The sequence below is a fragment of the Lineus longissimus genome, chromosome 1 (assembly GCF_910592395.1).
Source record: "Lineus longissimus chromosome 1, tnLinLong1.2, whole genome shotgun sequence".
Taxonomy (NCBI): domain Eukaryota; kingdom Metazoa; phylum Nemertea; class Pilidiophora; order Heteronemertea; family Lineidae; genus Lineus; species Lineus longissimus.
The window spans coordinates 13,694,622-13,718,339 of NC_088308.1; the positions used below are offsets into that span (position 1 = coordinate 13,694,622).

At 41.7% G+C, this 23,718-nt stretch overlaps 1 protein-coding gene across 1 annotated transcript in view; it reads right to left on the reverse strand.

Annotated features, from left to right (window-relative positions):
- The window catches only part of LOC135482751 (voltage-dependent T-type calcium channel subunit alpha-1H-like), a 603,345-nt gene that overhangs the window by 424,167 nt on the left and 155,460 nt on the right, over positions 1-23,718 (reverse strand). Inside the window, exon 5 of the mRNA XM_064763135.1 lies at positions 10,457-10,549. Within this exon, the coding sequence (XP_064619205.1) occupies positions 10,457-10,549 (93 nt within the window). The remainder of the gene's footprint in view (positions 1-10,456; positions 10,550-23,718) is intronic.

Genomic DNA, 23,718 nt, shown 5'->3' on the forward strand with positions numbered 1-23,718 from the left:
CATTTTGATCCAGGGCCTGGTCCATATTCTCTTTGGTTATTTCGCCGCCTCTTCCGTCTCTCAACAATGACAGCTAAAATTGCTGCAGAAGCACTCAAAACACATCTTCTCTCCTTGGAATCATCCATTTTCCCTCCAAAATACCTATTTCCCTTTGTTCCCACTAAAAAGTTTGCAACAATTTACCAACATGTTGTAAAAATGTTGTTAATTTGTTGCAATTTTGTTGCTAGTGAACACAGGGCCTTGAAGGGCTTGTTGCAAAATTGTTGTAAAAATGTTGGTAAAATGTTGGTAAAATGTTGGTAAAATGTTGGTAAAATGTTGCTAATATTTTACTAGTGTACACCTAAGTCAAGTGAAACTCTTAACAAACCTTAGCAGAATGCCACCATTGAAATGTTGATAATAATGATAGCAAGTAAAAACTTTAAACAGATAGACTTGATTTTTTTAGCCAACTGCCACATGCGGTTTTCTTTATTTAGTAAATTTTGAGGTAAGTATTACAGAATGAAATACTTGAATACTAGAATTGCCTGGCTCTTCTGATGATTGCACTGGTGAACACCGAAGTCGATGGGATGTGCAAAGTCATAGCTCGATCCTCTCTCTTGGTCATCTTTGATTGAGATGTGGTCACCAAATATGTTCAAATGCAGCTGCAGATCATTCCTGTCCTGCAAAACATGATGAGGAGATAACATTTTAATTTTGATAGAATAGGTAAGCTAGCCAAGTTTTATATCAAATACAAGGCCAACAACAACTGATAAGGCGCTAGGCCTAGGGCCGAATGATCAAGGAAGTTCATTGATATGATTGGGAATACATTGGGTGATTTCAAAGTTGGTTTTGGTTTTAGTGTTGGGTGTTAGTGTCAGTTTTATTCTTAATTTCTACCCCTAAAAACCTATGTCTGGATAAGACCAATTCGAGGTTTTAGTTTAACACCAACACCTGGTTTTATCTAAACACCTAAAACCTGGGCTGAAACTAAGAATAAGTTTTATTCTGCAGGTAAAACTAACACCAAGATTGACAGAGATAAAACCTTGGAAAAACCAAACATGCATGTTGTTGTCGTTGTTACTGTTGTTTCCCTATTGTAACCGCTTCCGATCTATATAAATTTTGTCATCTTCTTTCACGTCCATCATCATTCCCATCAGCGTTCAAAATACCAGCAACTACTTCTTGGAATGGTACGAACAACATGATTTTCTTTTTCTTAACACCAACACCAACTTTGAAATCCACTCGGTGTTAATGCCTAAGGTGTTAGTTTTATTGGTAATACAAAATGCACTACAAATCTTCCAAATATAACACCGAGCTGGGATTAAGATCAGACCTTGGTTTCAGTGTGAAACTAAAACCTAATTTGAAATAGGATAATGCTAAATCTGAGTGTCAAAACTAACACCAGAACTGATTTCATTTCTGGTGTTGTGGAGAGTTTTAGTTTTAGTCCCGGTGTTAGTTTTTGACACTAAAACCATCCCTTAGTTTTAAGCTAAAACCGGGCATAATGCTAACACCAACAAACACCGACTTTAAAATAGGATGAAAATAAAACCCACTTCATTTCAATGCTGGCTTAATCAAGGGTTTTAGTGTTCCATTTAGTTTTAAAACTAAATCTAAAAACTGACTTTGAAATCACCCATTGTGATAAGAGTGATGAATCGGCCCCGTTTGAAGCATTGTGCTATGTACAGTGTGCAAGTGTCAGTGTGTATCAGCTATCGCATTTATTGTTTGTTGACATTTCAAATCGCTGGAGTCGATCCTCAATTACACTGTTTATGTATATTGGCAACCTTACCCGATGATATCAGAACGATGTTTATTATTGTCTTGTTTATTCACATTAGTTCTGCTATGTGACAAGAGTTATTTGTTGAGAAATCCATGATTTAAAGCCGGACTTTGACATCGTTTCTCAGACCAACCAAGCTGCATTTCGCAGATCGTTTTTCAATGATCGTCGACGAACTATTTCAAATTAATCACATCCAATTAAACAATCCAAGCCTTCCCTAATTTCATCAACATGCAATAACACAAGAAGCCAAATATTATCGCCTATGAAATTGTGAATTTAATGAGAACTTACCTCTGAATTGACAGAACGCGATCTATTCCATAGCATGGTCTCCTTACGTCTGAACTGCGCAGACTCGAGACGTGACGTTCGCTGCACGTGTGATTGGGCGTGGGATAACTCGCGCGAAATTTAAAATGCTCTTCTTGGGGGGTGCTCACTAAATTGCGCCAGTAACACCACCTGGTGAGAAATTCATGAACCACGCCTATTGATAATGAAAGAGAAAGCTTTGCTCTATAAAATTAGATTTGATTCATGATCCCCAACTGAGAAATCAGCTGCTGGAAAAGTTTTTGGAAAATTTCGCTCGGTGCCACCTAGTGGCCAAACCGCTCATCCTGCCGGACCAACATTTGGTCTATTCAGGAGTCCTGAAGGGTCTCAACGCCTCAGAGGGAAAATCTATCGCCTATCCGCCATAGTTTTGAAACGTGCCTGTTTAACGGACAGACAGACAGACAGACAGACAGACAGACGGACACTCATTCTACCATTTACTCATATGAATAGCTCAGCTTTTCAGCTGAGCTAATAAAAAAAAGAACGAAAATTAAAAAAATTAAAAAGTTACCTTTTGGACATTTTAAAATTTGCCTGTTACATAATGAAGAGACAGGATTAGCTTGGTCCGCATACAACAGATACATGACCAACTAGATACACCATTCTCCACTGAAAACTGCATTCAATTACCTTATTCCATCTCTGTGATATTTAAAAAACCTCCGGACAATTTCTGGTAGGACTGTACATACAACAATATTATCCCGTCACGCCATGACGCCGACTACATCTATATACATCACAAGCAGATGATGCGTCAAACCCGGTGATGACGTCACCATGCGTAACAACGGTACGGAAAGGTGAACAGGCACTGAGTAGCAGCCGTTCATATCAGCTCCTAACATCACCACATTTTTGATATGGTTCTAGGCATTTGGACTGGATTTTACTGAGCTTAATTGATTCATGAATGTGTATGGACCCGTGTGAACCTATATTCACTGTGCCCACATGTGGTCTTCAAGGAATACGCTGAAAACTTTCTAAATTGTCTACATTAACTACTGTGGCCATTTAGGTTCCTGTGTATGTACATGGTTGTACAAGACATACACTCGGGTGTTTATTCAGGAGAACCAACAATGCAGAACATTGTGTACACCACAGACTGCCTAATCTAGTTACGTAATACTGTGATCACCACCAATCAGCCATGGATTTCCACGTTGGATTACAAAGTTAGGTGGATTATTCTCCCTAAACGTCACAAACCAACCCATAGGGGAGACAACTGAAGACTGTGCTTTTCACCCGGGCATAAGGGTCAATGATGTAATGCGCATGTGAGCAGATCATTACGACCTGGAACGTGCGCTATATAAATGCATATTTCAATTATATTACATTACATACGTAACAGTTAGCAACAGTGCCATCAAGACCGGGATCACCACACAATCCACTTCAAAAATTGGTCAGAGACCATCAAATTCTAAAGAAAAATAAATGTGGTAGCGACCAAAATGGCACTGGCACCCTTTCGGACCTGAATTTATTAAAATTAATGCATGCTCCCGGCCTGACACAATTTTGATAATTTCACTTAAGAGCGACATGAAATTTTCAAATAAAATTTGAGAGCAGAAGCAGTGATGCAAACCCAAAACTTCTTTAGCATTTTGTCTGAACTTTCTGAAAATGCAATTTGTTAGCACATTGACCTCTCACAAAAAAGGGGGGGGGTTGAAGGAACCCCCAAATTTGCACCAAAAAAAGTAGAAAAATGCAGATTTTGCATTTCACACAAAGTTTGCGGCTTTGCCTTAGCTCCGATCGATTCACTATGAAAAGAAAGGGAATTCCCTAAAAGCCGTTGATTCACGCCAGGGTGTTTATAAATGGAAGACTCTGCTCATAACTATGCGACATGAAGCTTTCTATGAGACAGCTTATATCGTGTTGTGCGGCACAAAAGGGTTAATAGCATATTCACCATTCTGTACAAAAATTAGTTACTCCTTCAAAAAATGTTTAAACTAAAGGTAAGCTGTAACCTCATTCCAATAATATTAATTGACTAAATCCACACAATATCACTACTCCATAAATCACAAGTTATCCCCCTAATAACTTTTAAACATACAGTGGTTTCCACACTCTATCTTTATCTGGAGTCAAGATATGTTGCGCTGTATCTCAGCAATGCAAAATGCATATTACTAGCTACTTCGTCAGTTTTTACTTTTGACATTGGAGCACAAGATAGCCCTTAAAGTCGGTACGACGTGTGATGTATCACTGCTTGGAGTACCAACCATAAAAATATCATCGAAAACAAGTCACTCTTAATCGAGGTATTGCGCTTTTTATCTTTTTTAGTTTTGGCCTCCTGATGGCCAAGTTGAGAATCAGGTCAGTCCTAAATTGACTGTCAGAGGTAATAATTATAATACAGGGAGTCATGTGTACCAAATATCAAGCTCATAGCTTTAGCGGTCAAGAAATGTGCCATAGTTACACTCAAACGGACAATTGACCTCTGTGACCTTGAAAATTAGGTCAAATCAAAAACCCGAATGAAATGAGATGTATCCTTATTAGGAGAACCAGCCATATAAATGTTATCGAAAACGAGACACTCATAAGAGAGATATCACACTTTTTTGGTTTCCACTTCTGGCCCCCTGGTCGCCAAGTTAAGAATCAGATCAAACTGAAATTTATTGTAAGAGGTCACCTGACCGAGGGGGGGTCTTGTGTACAAAGTTTCAAGTTCATAGCTTTAGCGGTTAAGATTCGTGCCACTGTTCCTAAAACAAGATACAGACGACGACGACTATGACAGACAACTATGACAGACACAGTGGCGATGTATAGACTCCCCTAGAGTGGCCATTGTGCTCACCTCATGTGGAGGAAAGATGGATGAAGAGTAAGGTATTGTGTCGTATAGTGTTAGGTTTGATGTAGGTCCAAGCAATTACAATTTCCTCAAAATGGCCAATTTACAGTAAATTTGACCTCTGTGACCTTGAAAAGTTGGTCAAATCAAAAAAGACCCGGGTCACACATTGAATGGTTGTTAGAATTAGATGTACCTATGATATAAAATTGGTGCCAATCGGGCAAGTAATTAAGGAATAATAGCACTTTGAAGAATTTTGGATTTGGCCCCCTCCCTGGAGGCCAAACGGCAAATCAGATCGAACCAAACTTCGGTACCTGAGATCACCTGACCAATGGGTACATACACTAGAATCCCAGATATAAGGTCTGGTGGGTTTGACCAGGCCTCAATAATAGCTCCTCCCACGAATAATACTCTTAATAGTGCTATTGTTAAAGGGTGGATAAGTTGACAACATGAAGGGGCTGAACAAAGCCGTTGACCAATAGGCAGCAGCAATGAAGTGCTGCGATCACCTGGTCACAGTCTTGAATTCTACATGTCAACTGGCCCAGTCTAAATCTGATCAGGCTTTTTTCATTCACGCGCTGTCATATTGTCCAAATTGCAGAATACAAAGGGGAGCTGCTGTCTTTGAATAGCGCTGCCCGTACTGGTACTTTTGTGATCGGTAATGAGTTGTCTTTGATCGTTGGACGTAATAGGCCTAATGCATTACAGTACAACCGTGACCACAATGTTGATGAATCGTGGTAGTCAAGTGGATTTTAATTCTCTGATGTTGTCAGAGACATATAGGGACAATAAAACCTAGGCAAACATTTCACCCTGAAAGTTTACTTCGTGGTCATGATGACTTGAGGGACTCGCCAGTAACTTTCTCCTGCCACATTCCTGTTAGAGTCCCTTTCTCCTAGAACAAGTGCTTAGCTGCTGAGTGAGTGTGTAAATCCACATCCGCTGCGACTTCCACTAGGTTCCACTAGCTTCCACATCTTAAGGGCTGCACATCCATAAACAGGGAGTGTATTAGTTAGTTTTTTTTGGAGGGGTATTTGCCATCCCCACCCCCTCTAACTACACCCCTCTGAACAGACTTAAGAGTGATCCATTGCACCAAGGGGAATGGTAGGGAAAGATCCATTGCCGGCTACGCATGTCTCAGTCTCGTCAAGTAACTGTAAGGGGTCTCCTCAAACTTTGATCTTGTGTAAGAACTGATAAGATGCAAATGAATGGAACTTTACAACTATGAGCTGAATTTCCTGTTGGTTAAGGTTGTACACCATGTACCTCTCAAGCAAAAGGATAACCTATGTTACTGGGTGGTTGAGTGGAGGGATTGCTCCATCCGAGGTGGGTGCTCATGGGGGGGGGGGGGGGGTGGCATTACCAACACAAATGCTTCAGCTCCTAGTTCACACTTCTTCTGGTGCCAGTTTCTTTTCTTCACAGTTACCTGTATCATACTTTATGCGATAAAAGTTTCTAAACTTAACCCCTTCCAGGGAGAGGATGTGAAGTGAAGGTAAAGTTTTTAACACCCTAGACATTGGGTGATATGAATAAAGACTAGCAATTGCTTTTATCTAAATCTCCATGTACATTTACACTAGGCCTTCCTGTACAAAACCGGAGTAAAAGCATTTGCTAGTCTTTATTCATATCACCCATTGTCTGTAAACCAATAACAGAGTGCAATTGGATTACAAAGCTAAATAATTATAAATAAGATTTGAAATAAAAGTATAAGTTCATCTATAAAGGTTCTAAGTCTTACAGACCAGATACATGTACATTAAAACAATTTGTAAGAGACATGTCATTTCACCTTTGATTGGTACATGACTGCCTTAATGCAGCATAAATTAACTCTTGAGTTAAATCGCACTCAATAACAATAGGCTTCAGCAGCATGAATTAGCCGAGGTACATTTAGATGCACTCTGAAACGTCTAGTTATACTGTACATTTATGTGCATAAACCTTAAAGTTATACAGTCAGCATTTAGCAATATCTAGCATCTTGACTTTCAAGAAACAACTCTTAAAATCCTTGAGGCATCCTAACCAAGTAGAAAGCGGTTAATCGTCAATGCTCCACTAACATTCTCGTCTTCCATAAACCTTAAAACATCCATGGCTATCCCTGTCATGTACATAAACATGTTGAATAGAAAATGGTTCAAATTGACAACGCCCCACTGTGCCCTGTCTTTCTTAAACAAAAACAATAGTTGTGCTCTTAAAATCCTAAGCTACTGCAGTCAAACAGAAGTGAGTAATCCTCAAGACTCCACTGAAACACTAGTTGCGGCGCTCTTAAAATCCTTAAAGCTACTGCAGTCAAACAGAAGTGCGTTATTCTCATGGTTTCAATAGGAACGTTCACATGATCAGTTACTCATCGTTACCATTCTCATCACTGTCACTGTGGGCTGGCATGTCCACAAACAACACTGCATCACAATCATTGTTATTCTCATCAGCGTCGTGGTGATCAACGTCCACTGGCTCTGCTTCCTCTGCTGCCCCGTCGCGATCCAACAGGACCTCAAATCCACGGCGTGGTCGATCCGGTGAGACATCAGTCCAAGCGTTGCTGATGATCGCTACTACATCTCGTAGTCTGATAGGATCGCATTGGCCATCCATGCCCGTCCTCTCCTTTTTCCACCTTTTCCAATGCCTTCTAATCTTTGACTTGAAGGAGTACATGACGGCGATATCCAAAGGCTGAGCCAGTGACGTGCAGCCTGCAGGAACGAAGTGCAGGATACCCCCAAGGTTTGCTACTGCCATACCGAAGTCCTCTGACCGATGCACCCGGTATCTGTCGACAAGAAGTACAAAGTTCTCATTCTCTCTATTCTGTTCAACGTGTGGTTCAAAGATTTCTGTCATCCAGTGCAGAGCAGTTTCAAGGCGCATCCATCCAGTTTGAGATGCGGTAACAACAACATTATCTGGAAGGTCCATTGCATCTAGCTCTGCCAGCTGTCCGACAAACCCTCTGCGAGGAAATGTTATGTGGCCCTTGAGCTTGTCTCCCGCTCTCGAGATGCATAACGTGACTGTACATCCTAATTTGACGTTTGTTCTGGAAGTACGTACATCAATGTTCATTTCACCACGCGTGCTACAGGTGTAGAGGCAAGGACAATCAAACAATACAAAAGTCTGGTCCATATTGAATTGCTCCTCTGGCCTTAGGTGATATACAACAACAAGAGCGTTTAATTCATCTCGTAGAACGGTGATGCGAGCTTGAGCATCGGCTGGGATAAGCGTGCTGTTTTTATTCTTCTTACGAAAGGAAATCATTTTCCTCTCCTTGAAGCGATCACACCATCCCACCGACGCTTGAAAGCGCACGTGTTCTGGTCTTGTCTGGATGAGACGGTCCCTTTCTTCCTGTGGCAGATCATCCCACCATTCGTTAAAGAGATGGGTGGCTTTCTCCTGTATCTCTAAACATGAAACTGTTATTCCTTTGGCCCTTTCGACAAGAAACCACCCGTGTAGCATGTGTTCAATTTCGGGCCAGTAACCATCATGATCATCCCGTAGTCTGCGGCGAGCTTTCTTGTGGTCCGTTGCAGCTTCTTCAAACTTTGCTCGTTGCGGTTCCCACTTTCGGAATGTATCGAATGGTATCCGGTAGTGTTCGGCATATTCACGAGCAGTCTGTACCGTTCCAGCAGCCAGGACATTTTCGAAGTCAGTTAGATGTTGACGTTTTTCTTTAACTGTATAGCTTCGGCGGCGGGCAGGTAACCCACCTTCCGCCATCATTGAGTCTTCGATTTGTACTGATCTGTACGTCTCCTTCCATGTAGATGTTGTTTTAAGCCCTTCCTAACTAAACGTTTTTTACCAATGAAATGGAAGCATTAATTTTACCAAAGCATGTATCTTTAAAGTCAACGCAAAGCAATAAATCAAAGAATGAGGAATCAAACTCCTAACAATGAGGCAGCCACCACGGTGTATGCCTGATCTATAATTGGTCCAAGAAAGATGAGTAGCTATTGATCAAGCATCGTATAGTGATCACCACCTATTGCCTAATCGATAGGATACTGTGGCCTGAAGAGCGTGTCAATCAATCATAAGGTAAAACTGGTCATTGACATTTCCAAATTTTGACAAGGCATTCAACTTGGCTATCCATGGTGAATTAGTGTAGTATTATAATTTGAATGGCATTTCTGGGAGGAGCTATGACTTAGGCCAGGCCATGCCTACCAGACCTTATATCTGGGAATCTAGTGTATGTACTTAATTTGTGATCAATAGTCATTGCAGTTAAGAAACGTGCCATAGTTACGGCCTGACGGCCAATTTACGCCATTTGACCTCTGTGACTTTGAAAAGTACGTCCAATTAAAAACCTGTGTGACATATACTGTATGGTGGTTAGATGTACCCATGATATCAAATTGGTGGCAATCGGGCAAGAAGTTAAGGAATAATCACATTTTTAAGGTTTTTGGATTTTGCCCCTGGTGGTAAAGTGGTGAATCATATTGGACCGAACTTCGGTCCCTGAGATCACCTGACTAAGGGGTGCATGTGTACCAAATTTGGCATCAATAGTCACTGCTGTTTAGAAACGTGACATAGTTACATCCTAACTGCATATTTACACCATTTGACCTCTGTGACCTTGAAAAGTACGTCAAATCAAAAACCCGTATGAGATGTGATGTATCATTGCTAGGAGTACCTACCATAAAAGTTTTATTGAAAACGGATCATTAATAGGAGACATATCACAATTTTTATGTTTTCAGTTTTTGCCCCCTGGTGGCCAAGTCATGAATTAAACCGAATTCAGTGTCAGAGTACCTCTGACCTAGGAGGTCATGTGTACAAAGTTTCAAGTTCATAGCACAAGCGGTTAAGAAATGTGCCACACAGGATACGGACGACGACGATGACGGACACAGGGCTATCGTATAGACTCCCCTAACGGTGAGCCAAAAAGCAGAACCGGATTAGACAACAAGAGCAATTGAAAATTGTAAAAATATGTGCTCCCTCGAAAATCATAGCAAAATGGAAGTTCGCTGAACCGAAGAGAGTTGTCACTTAACCGCTACGGTTATCCACCGTGATACCTCAATTTCTTATTTATCTATGGACTGAGACTGGAGGTGGCAGGTCAAACGCTACTGGTTGAAACTTTTTCATGCCATATTGGGTACACGTCTGACAGAAGTATATGATGGTCCATCTCATCCACTCCTCAACATCAAAGTCTTCAACCTAGTTAAATCACAAATGACTTGATGATTTTCAATAAATCACCAAATTCTTACTACTTACATTTGGGTACATCATACATGTAACACACGTGAAATTCAGGTCAATACTAGCAGAGAGAATATGCTTGAATATTATATCTGCTCTGGAAAATGAAGACTCACCACAATCAACATCACAAAATAGGTCCAATCCCAAAAAGAATGTGCATCCTGGACATAATACATAATATCCACCCAGCCTTCCAAGCTGATCACCTGCAATGAGAAAGAGAAGCAATTCTTGAACTCTTTTATTGGTAGTCCCTAATCAATCAATCAACAAATTAGAACTGGCTAGTGCCAGTGATCTCTGTGGTGGCATTACAAAGAGTGACAAATGTACCAAGTTTCAAGTCATATGATAACAATTTACCAATGATCAAACCAGAGGAGATAAAATCTCCCAGCAGTTTCAGTGGTGTCCAAACCAGGAATCAAACAGGACCGCAATATAGCCTGGAAGTATGAAGGGCTGCATATGAACCAAGTTACAAGTAAATAGCTCCAGTAGTTACCAAACATGCAATTATTGGCAAATCTAAGCTATGCCAAATCAAAAGCCTGCGCGACATGACATGTATGATAATTACACATGTGCCTTTGATTAAAAATTGGTGATGATCAAGTCATTTGTTGTTTTTGGGTTTAGCCACCTCATGGCCAAATTTGGAATCAAACATAACTAAAAATTAGTCTCCCAGGTGAATAACATAGGAAATCATATGCCGAAAATAAATATTGATAACTCCAAGAGTTACAAAATTTACCCTGCAAAAGTGCTAGTCACACTTTATCAGAGATTATGTTAACAGAAGTCTAGCAGAGGGAAAGAAGACTATTGGGTGGTGGACTGGTGGTGTAAGCCATGACAGTAGACGCGAGAGACTTCTGTCAAGATCTAGCGGACAAAACCCAAAATGACAGCAAAATTACCGGACAAGTACAGGATAACTGACACCAACTATAACGGAACTACCGTTGTCGTGACAGCAAGATCCAGTCATAAAATGGTCCACGGGCCATGTGCTCACCTTGGGTAATGTTAATGCATGTCATTTGCAGTGGACATGGGGAGAACAATTTTGGTCATTGATGTAAATTTTCCGATCTTAGAGGAAGATGGCTGCTTGCCAAGCTTTGCTCAGTCTTATCTGATTGTACATATAACTTCATGCAATGAGTGTGATTTCAAGTTGAAGGTTCTTACAAAGATAAAATAAATCTTGTTGCCATGATTCTTTCAACAGTCGCAGCCCAGTGGACAACCAGTTACTGCAGTCTGGACCTTTACATCAAAACCGTTGCAGTTCAGCTTGAGACTAACCAGTCCATTGAATGCATAGTCACATCCTAGGAACTAGTAAATGCAATCTTGACCTTTGTATCAATTCCTTGGAAGTGCAGGTTGTGAAAAACCAGTCCAGTCGATGCATAGTCACAACCTTGGGGCAAATAGTTACGACAGTATGGACCTTTGCATTAAATCCTTTGAAGAACAAATTGAGACACACCTGCCCAGTAGATGCCTGGTCACAACCAGAAACAGCCTGGACCTTTACATCAATTCCTTTAAAGTGTAAGTTGGTTGTGACAAACTAGTCCAGTGTACATGCAATAATTGCCATCAGCTTTACATCAGGGACAACCAACCAGTTGCAAAGTGCAAAGCGGGGACCAAGTCCAAGGGGTATGATTTTCTTAGCCCACGTTGATTATAGCGAATAAAAACATAACAGATACACTGATTTTTTTGGTAAAACAACTGCCACATACTGTTTATTTCTTTTTATTTTGAGTTAAGTATTACAGTGAAAGAGATTGAAATACCAGAATTGACTGGTTCCTCTGATGACCATGCAGGTGAGCCCCGATGTTGGATGGGAGGTGCGAGGTGTTCTTTCGGTTCTATGAAAGTAGCTCTGCTCCTCTCTCCCAGTCATTTGTTATGTGGTCACTGAAACGTTGAAATGCAGCAGCTGTCGATCATTCCTGTAAAACATGATAACATGTGTTTAAAGCACACATTGTGACGAAAGGTTCAGGTCTGAATACGTTAATCTGACTGACGACAATGCGCCATTTTCCCATACAGTAGTAAAGCTAGGGCAAAGCACAGAATTTCATTTCCTGTGGAAATGTCATTTTATTAGTTCATACCTAGCTAGGTCAGACTTTTGCATGTGTACTCTTTATCAGACACACCCGAGGAAAAATTAATCTATTCATGATAGAAAATATTAGCTAGTTCACATAGCTTCACCTAGGCGCCGCCCCAGGACAGCCTCTGCCTTGCGGAAGCCGCCATTAATTAGTACTTATTACACGAGCGCAAGAGTAAATCCTGTTGCTGTGGGGATAGGCAGGCCCTCCTCTTTGAAACTCAAGGGGTGGAAGACACCCAGAAAGAGAGAAATTCGACAAGTGGGCTAGGCAGGGAAGCACCTAGACCACGTGCTGAGCCGTGACAATTGGACCGAGAGACAGCTTACCTTCTGTTAACACAGAACAATCGCGCATATAATACTGGGAGAAAGTGGAGTGAGAACTCCACGTAGCCGCATCTAAAACCTCGATTAGCGCCACTCCCTTATACTCGGTCCAAGAAGTAGAGATGGCACGAATCCCATGGGCCGTAATGGCGGCCAGGTAGCGAAGCTCTGGAGAAACGAGAAACATAGAATAGGCCAGCCAGATGGTGACCACTAACCACCTAGCGACCGTAGCAGCAGCTATCTCCCTAGTAAACTCCTCCCGATAAGACACAAAGAGGTGCTTCCTAGGCGAACGGCGGGCTCCTTGGTATTATCAAAAAAAAACTTCAATGCCTGGACCGGGCAGAGAGTTCTGCCAGACAGTGGCCACTAACCACCTAGCGACCGTAGCAGCAGCTATCTCCTTGTGAACACCCCCCCCCCCCCCCCAGATAAGACATAAAGAGGCGCTTCCTGCTGAGGCAAACGGCAGGCTCCTTAGTCTTATCAGAATAGAACTTCAATGCCCGGACCGGGCAGAGTTCTGTCTGGGAGATCCCTAGAGACCGTAGCGGACAAGGAGGGGATGAAAACCGGGCGTTTGAAGTTGTGCGGTGCCTGGTTCTTTGCCAGAAAACCTGCGACAAATTCTAGGACCGCGCCCCTCACATTAAAAGCCAATTTATCGAAGACTAAGGCATGGAGCTCGGACCTTCTCTCCGCTTCCACCAGAAAGGTGGTCTTGAAGGTCACATGTTTAAAATCTGTCTGGTGCCTAGACTCAAATGGGAACTTCATGAGGGCCCTTAGTACCACCAACAGATCCCATTTGGGGGTACATTGAATTGAGCGTGGACGTTCTAGAGACATATTGCGAAGCAAGGATGAGACAGCTTCAGTCTCTGAGGTTGATCGTCTTTACGGATAACGTCCTCCGAAGGCATCTCTCTCAGAGGAAACACACGATAGTCTCAAGGCGTGAAGCCTGTAGAAAGAAGGGTATTGATGATAGACCCGGCTGTTCGGGTGGTATAACAGACGGTCCCACCCCGGCAGCCAGCGGGGGTGGTCTGTAGGGAGCTCCAGCAAGACCGGAAAACCAAGCCTGCTTCGGCCAGCACAGGGCTATCAGACAAACTCTGACCCGAACACCAGTAACAGAGGGGTTGCCAGAAATGCGTAAGCATTGAGGCCGTCCCAGGAGGCTGACAGGCTGTCCACTCCCAAGGCCTCCTCGTCCGGAAAGGAGAATAATACAGGGGGATTCTCTTCTTCAGTCGAGTCGCAATGACGGAAGAGGAGCTGAATGTGCAAGCGACGACAAAGCTGGAATAGAAATCTGATCAAGAGGGTCTGACAAAGGACGCCAACTTGAAAGGCGGAGAAGCTGGAGGGGCCCAGGTAAGGGCATCCAGGAACCTGGTCCGCTGCCGAATTAAGCAGGCCCAGCAGAGGCAGAAACTGTTGAACTGAGACGCTGTCCCGCAGCGAAATACCCTGCATACCCACGAAGACAAATCCTGAGACGAATCTAGCTCGAAAGCTTGAAAATCTGGATGGATAGGGAGATCCAGGAGATCCAACTAGATTGCCCAATTGTTGGGCTGCACCACTACTGCTACCAACCTGGTTGTCTCCATCTTGAAGATGACCAGTCTCCACTTCCCCGACTTCTTGGTCCCAAAGAAGTCGGGGGAACCAAGAAGACGGGCCTTTAAAAGCCTGAAGAGGATTGGTCGTCCACTACGCTTACCGCCTCCTTCTCTCGCCAAAGCCCTGGCAAGGTCCACGGGAGGGACCACCAAGGTGATAGTCGTCATTGGGGGGTGAGAGATATCAAAACGGACACCGTGGCAGAGCATGTCGGAACAGGGGAGTCCTTCTGACACCACTGATCCCAAAAGGCCCGAAATGACGGAGCCTCCCCCCATAGTGACACCCGTGGGGGCGCCACCTGAAGGCACAGGAGTACGGACTAAAAAAGTCACTTTGTTTGCCCCGTGACCCGTATTACCTTGGAAGGGGCGCTTTGACTACCCGCCATCCCTGCCCCTTCCTGAGGAGCAGTGGCGCTTATTGGATCGGCTTGAGGGAGCCTCAGTCTCTGCCTGGCCGTGGGGATAAAAGGAAGAGGAGCCCCGCGAGGACGAGGGCCAACAAGAGGTTGAAGAACCTCAGGGACGTCAGGCCTTCGCCTGACAATACCTGCCCACAGCCCAAGAAGAGGATCGCGGGCGTTGGATGGCCTTAAGAGTCAAAGTCAACTCCATAAGGCGGTCCGACTGCATCTGGGTACCTATGGAGTCCGGGATGGAGTCATTAAATAAGAAAAGGCCGCCCAATTGGGCCGTCCTTAATGCCCCCTGAAGAAACCAGGCGCGGCGGACCATACTTAACCCCTCAATAATCAGGTATCGGCGTTTAAGCACCGCGTTGGCAGCCTGCTTATCGGCCAGATCACAGTGAAGCATCCCCCATGTACAAACACGTTCTATAATATTGCACTCGGCGGGAGTGCTAGCATCGGGAGTAAGTGCCATCCATACATCCAATAAGAGCCGATTGTGTACACAATGTATTACTATAGACAGAATACATGGTTTGGTTTTCTGAGTGGTGAGAGATAGCGGGGATCTTTTCCTTGCATTTGAACGATAATCCTTGGGTGAATGGATGGTGTATTATGGATTATAACCTACATCTAGAAGTGGTCAGGCTGCCAAGGTAAGGCACTAGTCCTTCGGGCTAGTTGCTCAGAGATTTTAAGCACTTCCTGCTAGCCAAAGTTAAAAAGTAGCTAGTTCCTTGTGTCAGACTAGCCGATTCTTCGACCCCTGCTATTTTCGGAGTTAACATCAATATTTAAAGTTCTCACCCACTCCTGACTATTCTTTTGCTTCAGATAAATAAAATTAGAACCCTAACAATGATTTTGAGCTACCTTTCACTGATTTCATTCAATATTTTCTGAGTACTTTTGCAGAATTTCAGGCCTATACCGTTGGTGTGATCAACTGCCATTTCGACTTGTCAGATTTGGAAGACAGAGCAAATTCTGCTCAATCATGCCACAGATTGAAAACACATGCTATTTGTTGATGGGTAGACCGCCAAGCACTTACCATCACCTGGTGAGACTTTTGGAGCAATATTAGTTAGCCTATTAACATAGAACCCAGACATAGCAAGCAGCCATCTTGATCACCACACGAGGCTCTACAGGGTATTGGGAAATGAAACAATAATTCCCAGAAATCAATGAGAAGTAGTTTGAATTGATTATTTATCACTGAAAAGAGAAAAGGGGCAGTAGGAGAAGTACATATATATCTACCTTTGATACAAAATATCTCATAACCATCATAAAACATTAAACTTAATGGGCTCATGAAGAATAAGTTCCGACAATCCTTTCGCTTAACAGCTACACCTTCAGCCAAAAGGTGGAGTTGATGGACGAGATATTATATATGAAAATGGATCCATCTACCTCACATCCAACTGGCCAAATCATGATATCTCATGTAACAATGTGTTATGCATTGTGAACCCAGGGTCGTGACCCAGTAAACAAACCAGTCTAAAAACCTACATGTACTTATCCGAAAGGGCCAGAAATAAACAGACCTCAAGCAATAATCTAAATATTAAAGAAAACAAACATACCTGGTGAATCAATCGATCCTTGTCCGTGTTAGTTTGTCGTCTTCCTGCCTGCTGCGGTCAAAGTGCTGATAACCTCAGTTCAAATTTCGCTAGAAAATTCGCTGATTTCTAGCATTTTTCCCGAGGAAATATAGTGACATCCAACAAAAAAATAATCACCCAGAAAGCTTTATTGAATCCCCATTCATGTTGAATAAAACCAGCTTATTGTATTTTTACCTGCATCTTGAAGATTCTTGTGGCTTTTATAAAGTTGTTCTGTCCATGAAAAATATTCTAAATGGGCAGCCATGCATGCGCAGGGATTCCATCCGTGACATGCACGCAGGAAGTGACGTCATCTGGTGGTAGCGGGAATTCAAATTCGAATTACATAAGCATTCAGTGGCCATTAGGCACATGGCAAATCAGTACTAATTTAATTTTTCTCCTCATCTTGACATCCAATCATATTCAAAAATTGGCTGATTGGATTTATTTCAAGTCTGAGATTACAGAAATTGAAAAAACACTTATTTCTCCAAGAAATGATGTCTGAGCGGGTCAAATTTTTTTGGGAGAATAGAGAGTCCCTAGATACATGTCCACACTGGTTTAGAACCTTCCAGCTCAAATAGAAACGAAGCGTGTCACCTATCGGTGATTTAGCGACCTTTGTCCTCTGTGACTTTGAAAAGTAGGTCAAATCAAAACCCATTATGATATATGATGTACCCTTGCTAGGAATACTTACAAAATTGAATATCATGAAAATATGACCAAATCACGGGTCATATTGCATGTTTTATGTTTTTGCATTTCACCACCTGGTGGCCAAACCAAGAATAATTGTGGGACAAAATTTGGTGAGAATTGCCGCAGGGGCCAAAGGTACATATGTACCAAGTTTTCAGTCCAGACATCAAGCGGTTACGAAACGTGCCGCCCTAACATACGCCACCAGTGGACGACGACAACGATGACAATGGATGCCACGTCATCACATAGGCTCTTGAGGTGAGCCAAAAATGAAAGTGAAACGCTCAAGAAACAGTCTGTGCTTGATCAGGCATCGGTCAGATGATATCCTGAACAAGGCATCTATGGAAGCAAATCCAGAAAGAGACTTAACCTTCGAAGGGCACACTTATCACTCAGTGAAAAGTCAGTCCTGGGGGTTGTTTTCAAATTCAAAATAAAAGTGTAACCTCTTTAAATTAGTCTCACAGACTGAACCATAACACTCAACAGCCAACCGTGCCCACATGATGTGAGCCGTGAGCGAGTGGTGTACTACATTTTGAAAATTGTCTATCGTCTACGACATGTGACAGAACAGGATCTAGTGGACTTAATGATGAGGTACTATCAAATAAGGTGTCCATCAAATGAATCATGAGGGCCTGTTGAGTTATACTCTAAGCCTGCACAGCGCAGTGTACAGACAGTACAGGATTGCCAACCAAAAACATGAGCATTGCTGCGTAAGGAAACTGCAGTGGAATTCATACTACGATGTCATAGGCCTAATGTGACTTTCAAAATAATTGTAAACAAACGTAAATGGCGAGATTTGTTGACCGTCCCAAAATGGCCGACGGCGAATTCTCCGGTCGCTAGCGCAGTCCATAAACAAGCATCAATTTTACCAACTTTGGGTGCAAGCTTGGTCATAAAAGTTACAGAACTGTTAGAAATACATCTAAACAACATATATATACAGTTAAAAGTGCATAAAAATCCCGTTTCAACCTCCGGGCGCTACCTTTTTTTCTCCGCCACACGCCGGGCCCTACCGGTTATTTAGTGCGACCGCCACCAGAGTGTTTATCACGATCTTTCGCCGTTTTAATTGCGCGTTTTAGGTAGATTAATCAATTATTACATGCATGCATTATATATCACCGAAATGATAATTGCGTAGGCTATTTGAAACTAAGTTCAGATGTCATTTTCTATCTTTGAATTGAATTTAGGCGAGTGATTTTTGACACCCGGTCGACATATCAGGACTTGCAAAATTCACGCGAGATCGCTTGCATCATCGGCACTTTTGAAAACCGAATTTCACAAATTCCACAAATATTTATCACATACCATATGTATCACCACAAAGGTAACTCTCTAGACTATTTGAAACCAAGTTCAGATACTTATTTTCACAAAAATTCGAAGCTATGCAAGCGATTTTTCAGTGGTAGAGATCGACGGAAACAAATTTTTCGCTCTAAAAACGTAAATGGCGAGATTTGTTGACCGTCCCAAAATGGCCGACGGCGAATTCTCCGGTCGCTAGCGCAGTCCATAAACAAGCATCAATTTTACCAACTTTGGGTGCAAGCTTGGTCATAAAAGTTACAGAACTGTTAGAAATACATCTAAACAACATATATATACAGTTAAAAGTGCATAAAAATCCCGTTTCAACCTCCGGGCGCTACCTTTTTTTCTCCGCCACACGCCGGGCCCTACCGGTTATTTAGTGCGACCGCCACCAGAGTGTTTATCACGATCTTTCGCCGTTTTAATTGCGCATTTTAGGTAGATTAATCAATTATTACATGCATGCATTATATATCACCGAAATGATAATTGCGTAGGCTATTTGAAACTAAGTTCAGATGTCATTTTCGATCTTTGAATTGAATTTAGGCGAGTGATTTTTGACACCCGGTCGACATATCAGGACTTGCAAAATTCACGCGAGATCGCTTGCATCATCGGCACGTTTGAAAACCGAATTTCACAAATTCCACAAATATTTATCACATACCATATGTATCACCACAAAGGTAACTCTCTAGACTATTTGAAACCAAGTTCAGATACTTATTTTCACAAAAATTCGAAGCTATGCAAGCGATTTTTCAGTGGTAGAGATCGACGGAAACAAATTTTTCGCTCTAAAATGACATGAGACGAGCACCAACTTCCGCTGATTTGTGCACAAAATTTCCGGAATATTATAAAAAACTATTGATAAATCTGAATTATATAGACTCTTTTCAGTACCTAAACAAATTTCAGGTACATGGTCATGTTGATTAAAAGAGTATCAACCGATTGAACATGAGAAAGTTCATTCACCTTCATTGAAGCAGCGACTACCGCCATTTTTAAATGGTGGCATCTCTTCTATCGATCGGCCAATCAGCGGCACTGCTTGCAAAAAAGTTAAGCCACCGCCAAATTTGAAATCGCCAAAATTCAGGCAATGTGCCTGCAGCGCCAACTGGCGGTGAAAACTATATTAATTCCATTAAAAGTAAAAAATGAAAAAATATTTAAAAATATTCAGCCACATTTGAAAACAATATTTGCTCTGTGGACCGAGGTAAAAAGGGAAAGAAATCTAAACGCGAAATGACCTCATTCTCTTAATACAGGTCGGATCGCGCCGATTTTTCGTTTTTTGAGTTCACCTTGGGCAACTCCTAATTTAGCACCGTCAACGAAGTGGCTAGGCCTTCCCGGTCAGAAATGTCCAATTTTGTCCACAGATGGGTCCCTAGATGGATGGATTGCAGGACGGACACCATTTGAACAGCTATACTACTAGCTCCGCTGACTTTGTCAGCTGAGCTAAAAACCAATTACAGACAAAATGGATATGAATACTGCAGAACAGAAAATTTTCGCGGCATAACATATTTCATGGAATTCCGGGTGATGGACATATTTGCGGCAGAATATTTTCACGAGTCATGAATTTGTTCATACTAAAATTAAAATTGTCTATTTTGACTAAGAGCTATTACTGCATGTCGATAGAGTATACTCAAATCCATTGACAACAGGTCTCACTTTATGGAGTAATTAAGCAGAGCACACAAAGATGAGCATTAATTAGGCAAAAGTCTTTAAAGAGGTGTAAACTTTGTGTTTGTTAGAGGTAATCATGACACGTGCTAATTGTACAGAATATAAAAGGTATTTTATTAATCATCTCGTGTATGTTTAGTAAGCTCATATCTACATAAGGCCTAGCTGGATGCAGTAACAGTTGAAGCATCGCAACAATGACACATGTCTTGCTGAGGTCTCGTTAGAGCGTTTTTCCCAAATGTACGCGATGATGACAACCCCCATTAACAGGACGTAACATTTATTTTAAAATGTGTTTCCAAAGTGAATGCATGAGGACAACCCATTTGTGACGTATATCACTGGAAACGCCCGATTCCTCTGATTCTGCAGGATGTTAAATCAGGCATTTTATTTCTTTAAATAAATCATAAGCATCGCATTTGCTCCTAGTTCTGTTCACCATCCCAAATGGCAATATTGCGAATCAGCGAAAAACGCACCAACTGGCACTGGACGGCATTTCAACAAGGGGCCGACGCACATCCCAAGTTCAGTGTACACATACATCGGCAACAACAGTAAAATGCGTAGTTTCTTGTTAGCCGCCTATTGAGTAGCGCTCTAGGTTTCAGAAACTCCAAAAAACATGTCTTTGCCAAAACAACTGCTGAATCAACACTGACATACTGTGAGGACCAAGAAATCAATGATTTTAGGAACTACAGTGGGGGGGGGGGGGGCGCGGGAATGAATAAAAAAAAAACTCCCTAATGAGACCTGAAAGGCAAGAGATGTTTGCAGCAGAATATTTTCGCAAGCTTGGCCTACTCACGAAATTTGCAAGAACACCATTTTTTCTATTCTACAGTAGTCCATCTAATTGAATGTGGGCGCAATAACATTGCATCATCAGGCTCTAGTTGGTCTAACATCTGATGTGAAAGATGACCAAGGGAAAACTCCCTTTCTGACACTGAAGCCCTTTCAACATAAGGAAAGTGCAAGAGTGAGAATTCCACAACTTAACATGTTGAGTGCAAACTACGTATATATATGGAATACGGCTAAAATCCCCCACCTTTCTAAGGCCTATAAAAGCTTAACCCTTTTGCTAATGGCCAACCACAGAGCAGTTGATCGACACCCCACCGCAGCGTACTGGTATGCAGCAGAGCGGTTGATGCAGTAAAGCATTGATTTCATAAAATATACGTTGCTGCCATCTTTGAATACCATATTGTCCTGGGGTAATTATATGTAAATTTTGTTTATGTTTCCAATTTTTTAGCAAAAGATTTTGTTTTCTATCATTCAAATACATTCAGTATACAGCTCAGATGCAAAACAAAATTGCATCTGTCAAAACTTCTGAATTTTGGCAATTTTTTTACTAAAATCCCCCAAAAACCAACTTTGCCCTTTTTTTGATATTTTCTGGTTCTGAAATATGCCCAACAACCATAGTAATCAATATCTTTCATGTTTTTGACCAATAACCTAATGGTTATTGCCCCATTGGAGGCTTTGTTTAAAAATATCACTTGAAATAGAGTCACAGAATATGTTAATTGTGTCGCATGACCTAATTTGCATGAAATTTGCATATTTTCCTATATATAATGTAAAGTATAGTTAGTTGGTTATTAGTTACAACCAATTGTTTGTCTTTAACTCATCTGGTTATGGAGCACCAGGCTTGGGAAAAAAAGCTCCAAAAATGGCTTGCTGAAGCGAGCAATACCCCTCAGCCTATGTGAGGTGAATAATGATTTTGGTAAGAGAAGGGAAGTATAGGAGAGCATAGTGTTTTATATTATGGCTGATGTTATTTTGGGTTGAGTTACGTGGAGTGTCATTATTGGCTTTGCGGGTGTGGGGAAAAAGACAATGGATGGCGATAGTGTCTTGGAAATTTTAACAGATCATGTCAAGGCAGCCAACAATGTATTTATCAATCAAATTTGGCCCCAACATCCCGGCCTTTAAATGTGAACTAAATGGGTGAACATTTATGAAAGAGACACTGAAAGTCGCACATCACAAACCTATTAAAAATTAAGCCCTCCTAGCTATCACCGTTAGTGTCAATATGACCAAAGTCTGTTTAGGTAAGCGCCCCCTATCTTGGCCATAAAGGGTTAGAATTTAAAAAATGTAAAAAACTCTCTGACCTGTTCTGGCCAACGTACATACGCACCTAGTTTGAGACAAATCCATCCAGCCGTTAATGTAAAAATGCCCAAAATCTGAAAATCACCTGCCACGCCCACTTTTAAGAGCGCTTCAGCTTGGATGTTCCCAATTGATGTCAACACAAAAAATTTTCAAATTTCATAATCTGAAACAAACTTTTTACCTCTGTGACCCTGAAAATAGGTCAAGGCCAAAACCTGTACGATATATTATGTCCCCTCATAAGAAGTAACCACCTTAAAAATCTCAGTGAGCTTTGATCAATATTTAGTGAGATATCACACTTTTTGTGTTTTCGCATGATACCCTCTGGTGGCCAAACCAGTAACGTTTCAAGGTTGAATGTCAGTTTATGAGTCACTTAGGGTACACATATACAGAGAATGGGATCAATAGCTTCAGTGGTAACAAAATGTGAACATTACATCTTGACCTCTGTGACAAAAAGAAGGTCAAGGTCAAAACCCATAAGAAACATTGGCATTTTTATGGTAGAGGTATCTGCCATAAAAATTTCAGGAAGCTGCAATCGAAATTGGTGGAGTTATTGCATTTTTTGTGTTTTCACATAGTGCCCCCTGGTGGCCAAACTGTAAATGAGAACATGCTAGATTTTCAATTCAAAATTACCAGTCATCTGTTCTTACTACCAAAAAAATTCAGCACGCTGTGACCAATCATTACAGCCAGATCCCGTTAGCGAAGGTCAAAAAGCGAACCTCAGGTTCCAAAGGCAAATGCATTGAGGCCGTGAGGTTGGAGTTTCTCTTTGAATTGCCCAATGATGTTGTTATTAGGGTAATCAGGCGTGATCAGAGATTAGCGCAATCTAGCCTATGGCATGTCTGGCTGACCTACCACAGCAGGTGTTACGGAATTTGTTATCGTTACTCCTGCTGTAAGTGGCACATCATCTGACAAAATCAGAGTGTACTCAATGTAGGCCTAATGGCAATGCTTCAGATGAAGACCTGATTGGTCCTGTCGGATGCTTGTTTCTATATTGCAATATTGTAGTTGATCATGGTGCAGGATGTAACTGCTTTTTCGGACTGTTTGTTTATAGTAGGCCTATGTGAAAAAAACATTTCTTTTTTTTTCATAGTTTTTAATCAGACTGGTTAAAACATGTACCTTGCTTTTTAAGTTAGGCCTGTAAACAATAATGACGTAGGGGCCTTGAAGGCTTTAAACAATATTGTTCCGCCCTGCGAAGAGTATGGCACGCCAAAGCGGAATTATTTCAACCCTGAAAAAATATTAGCAACT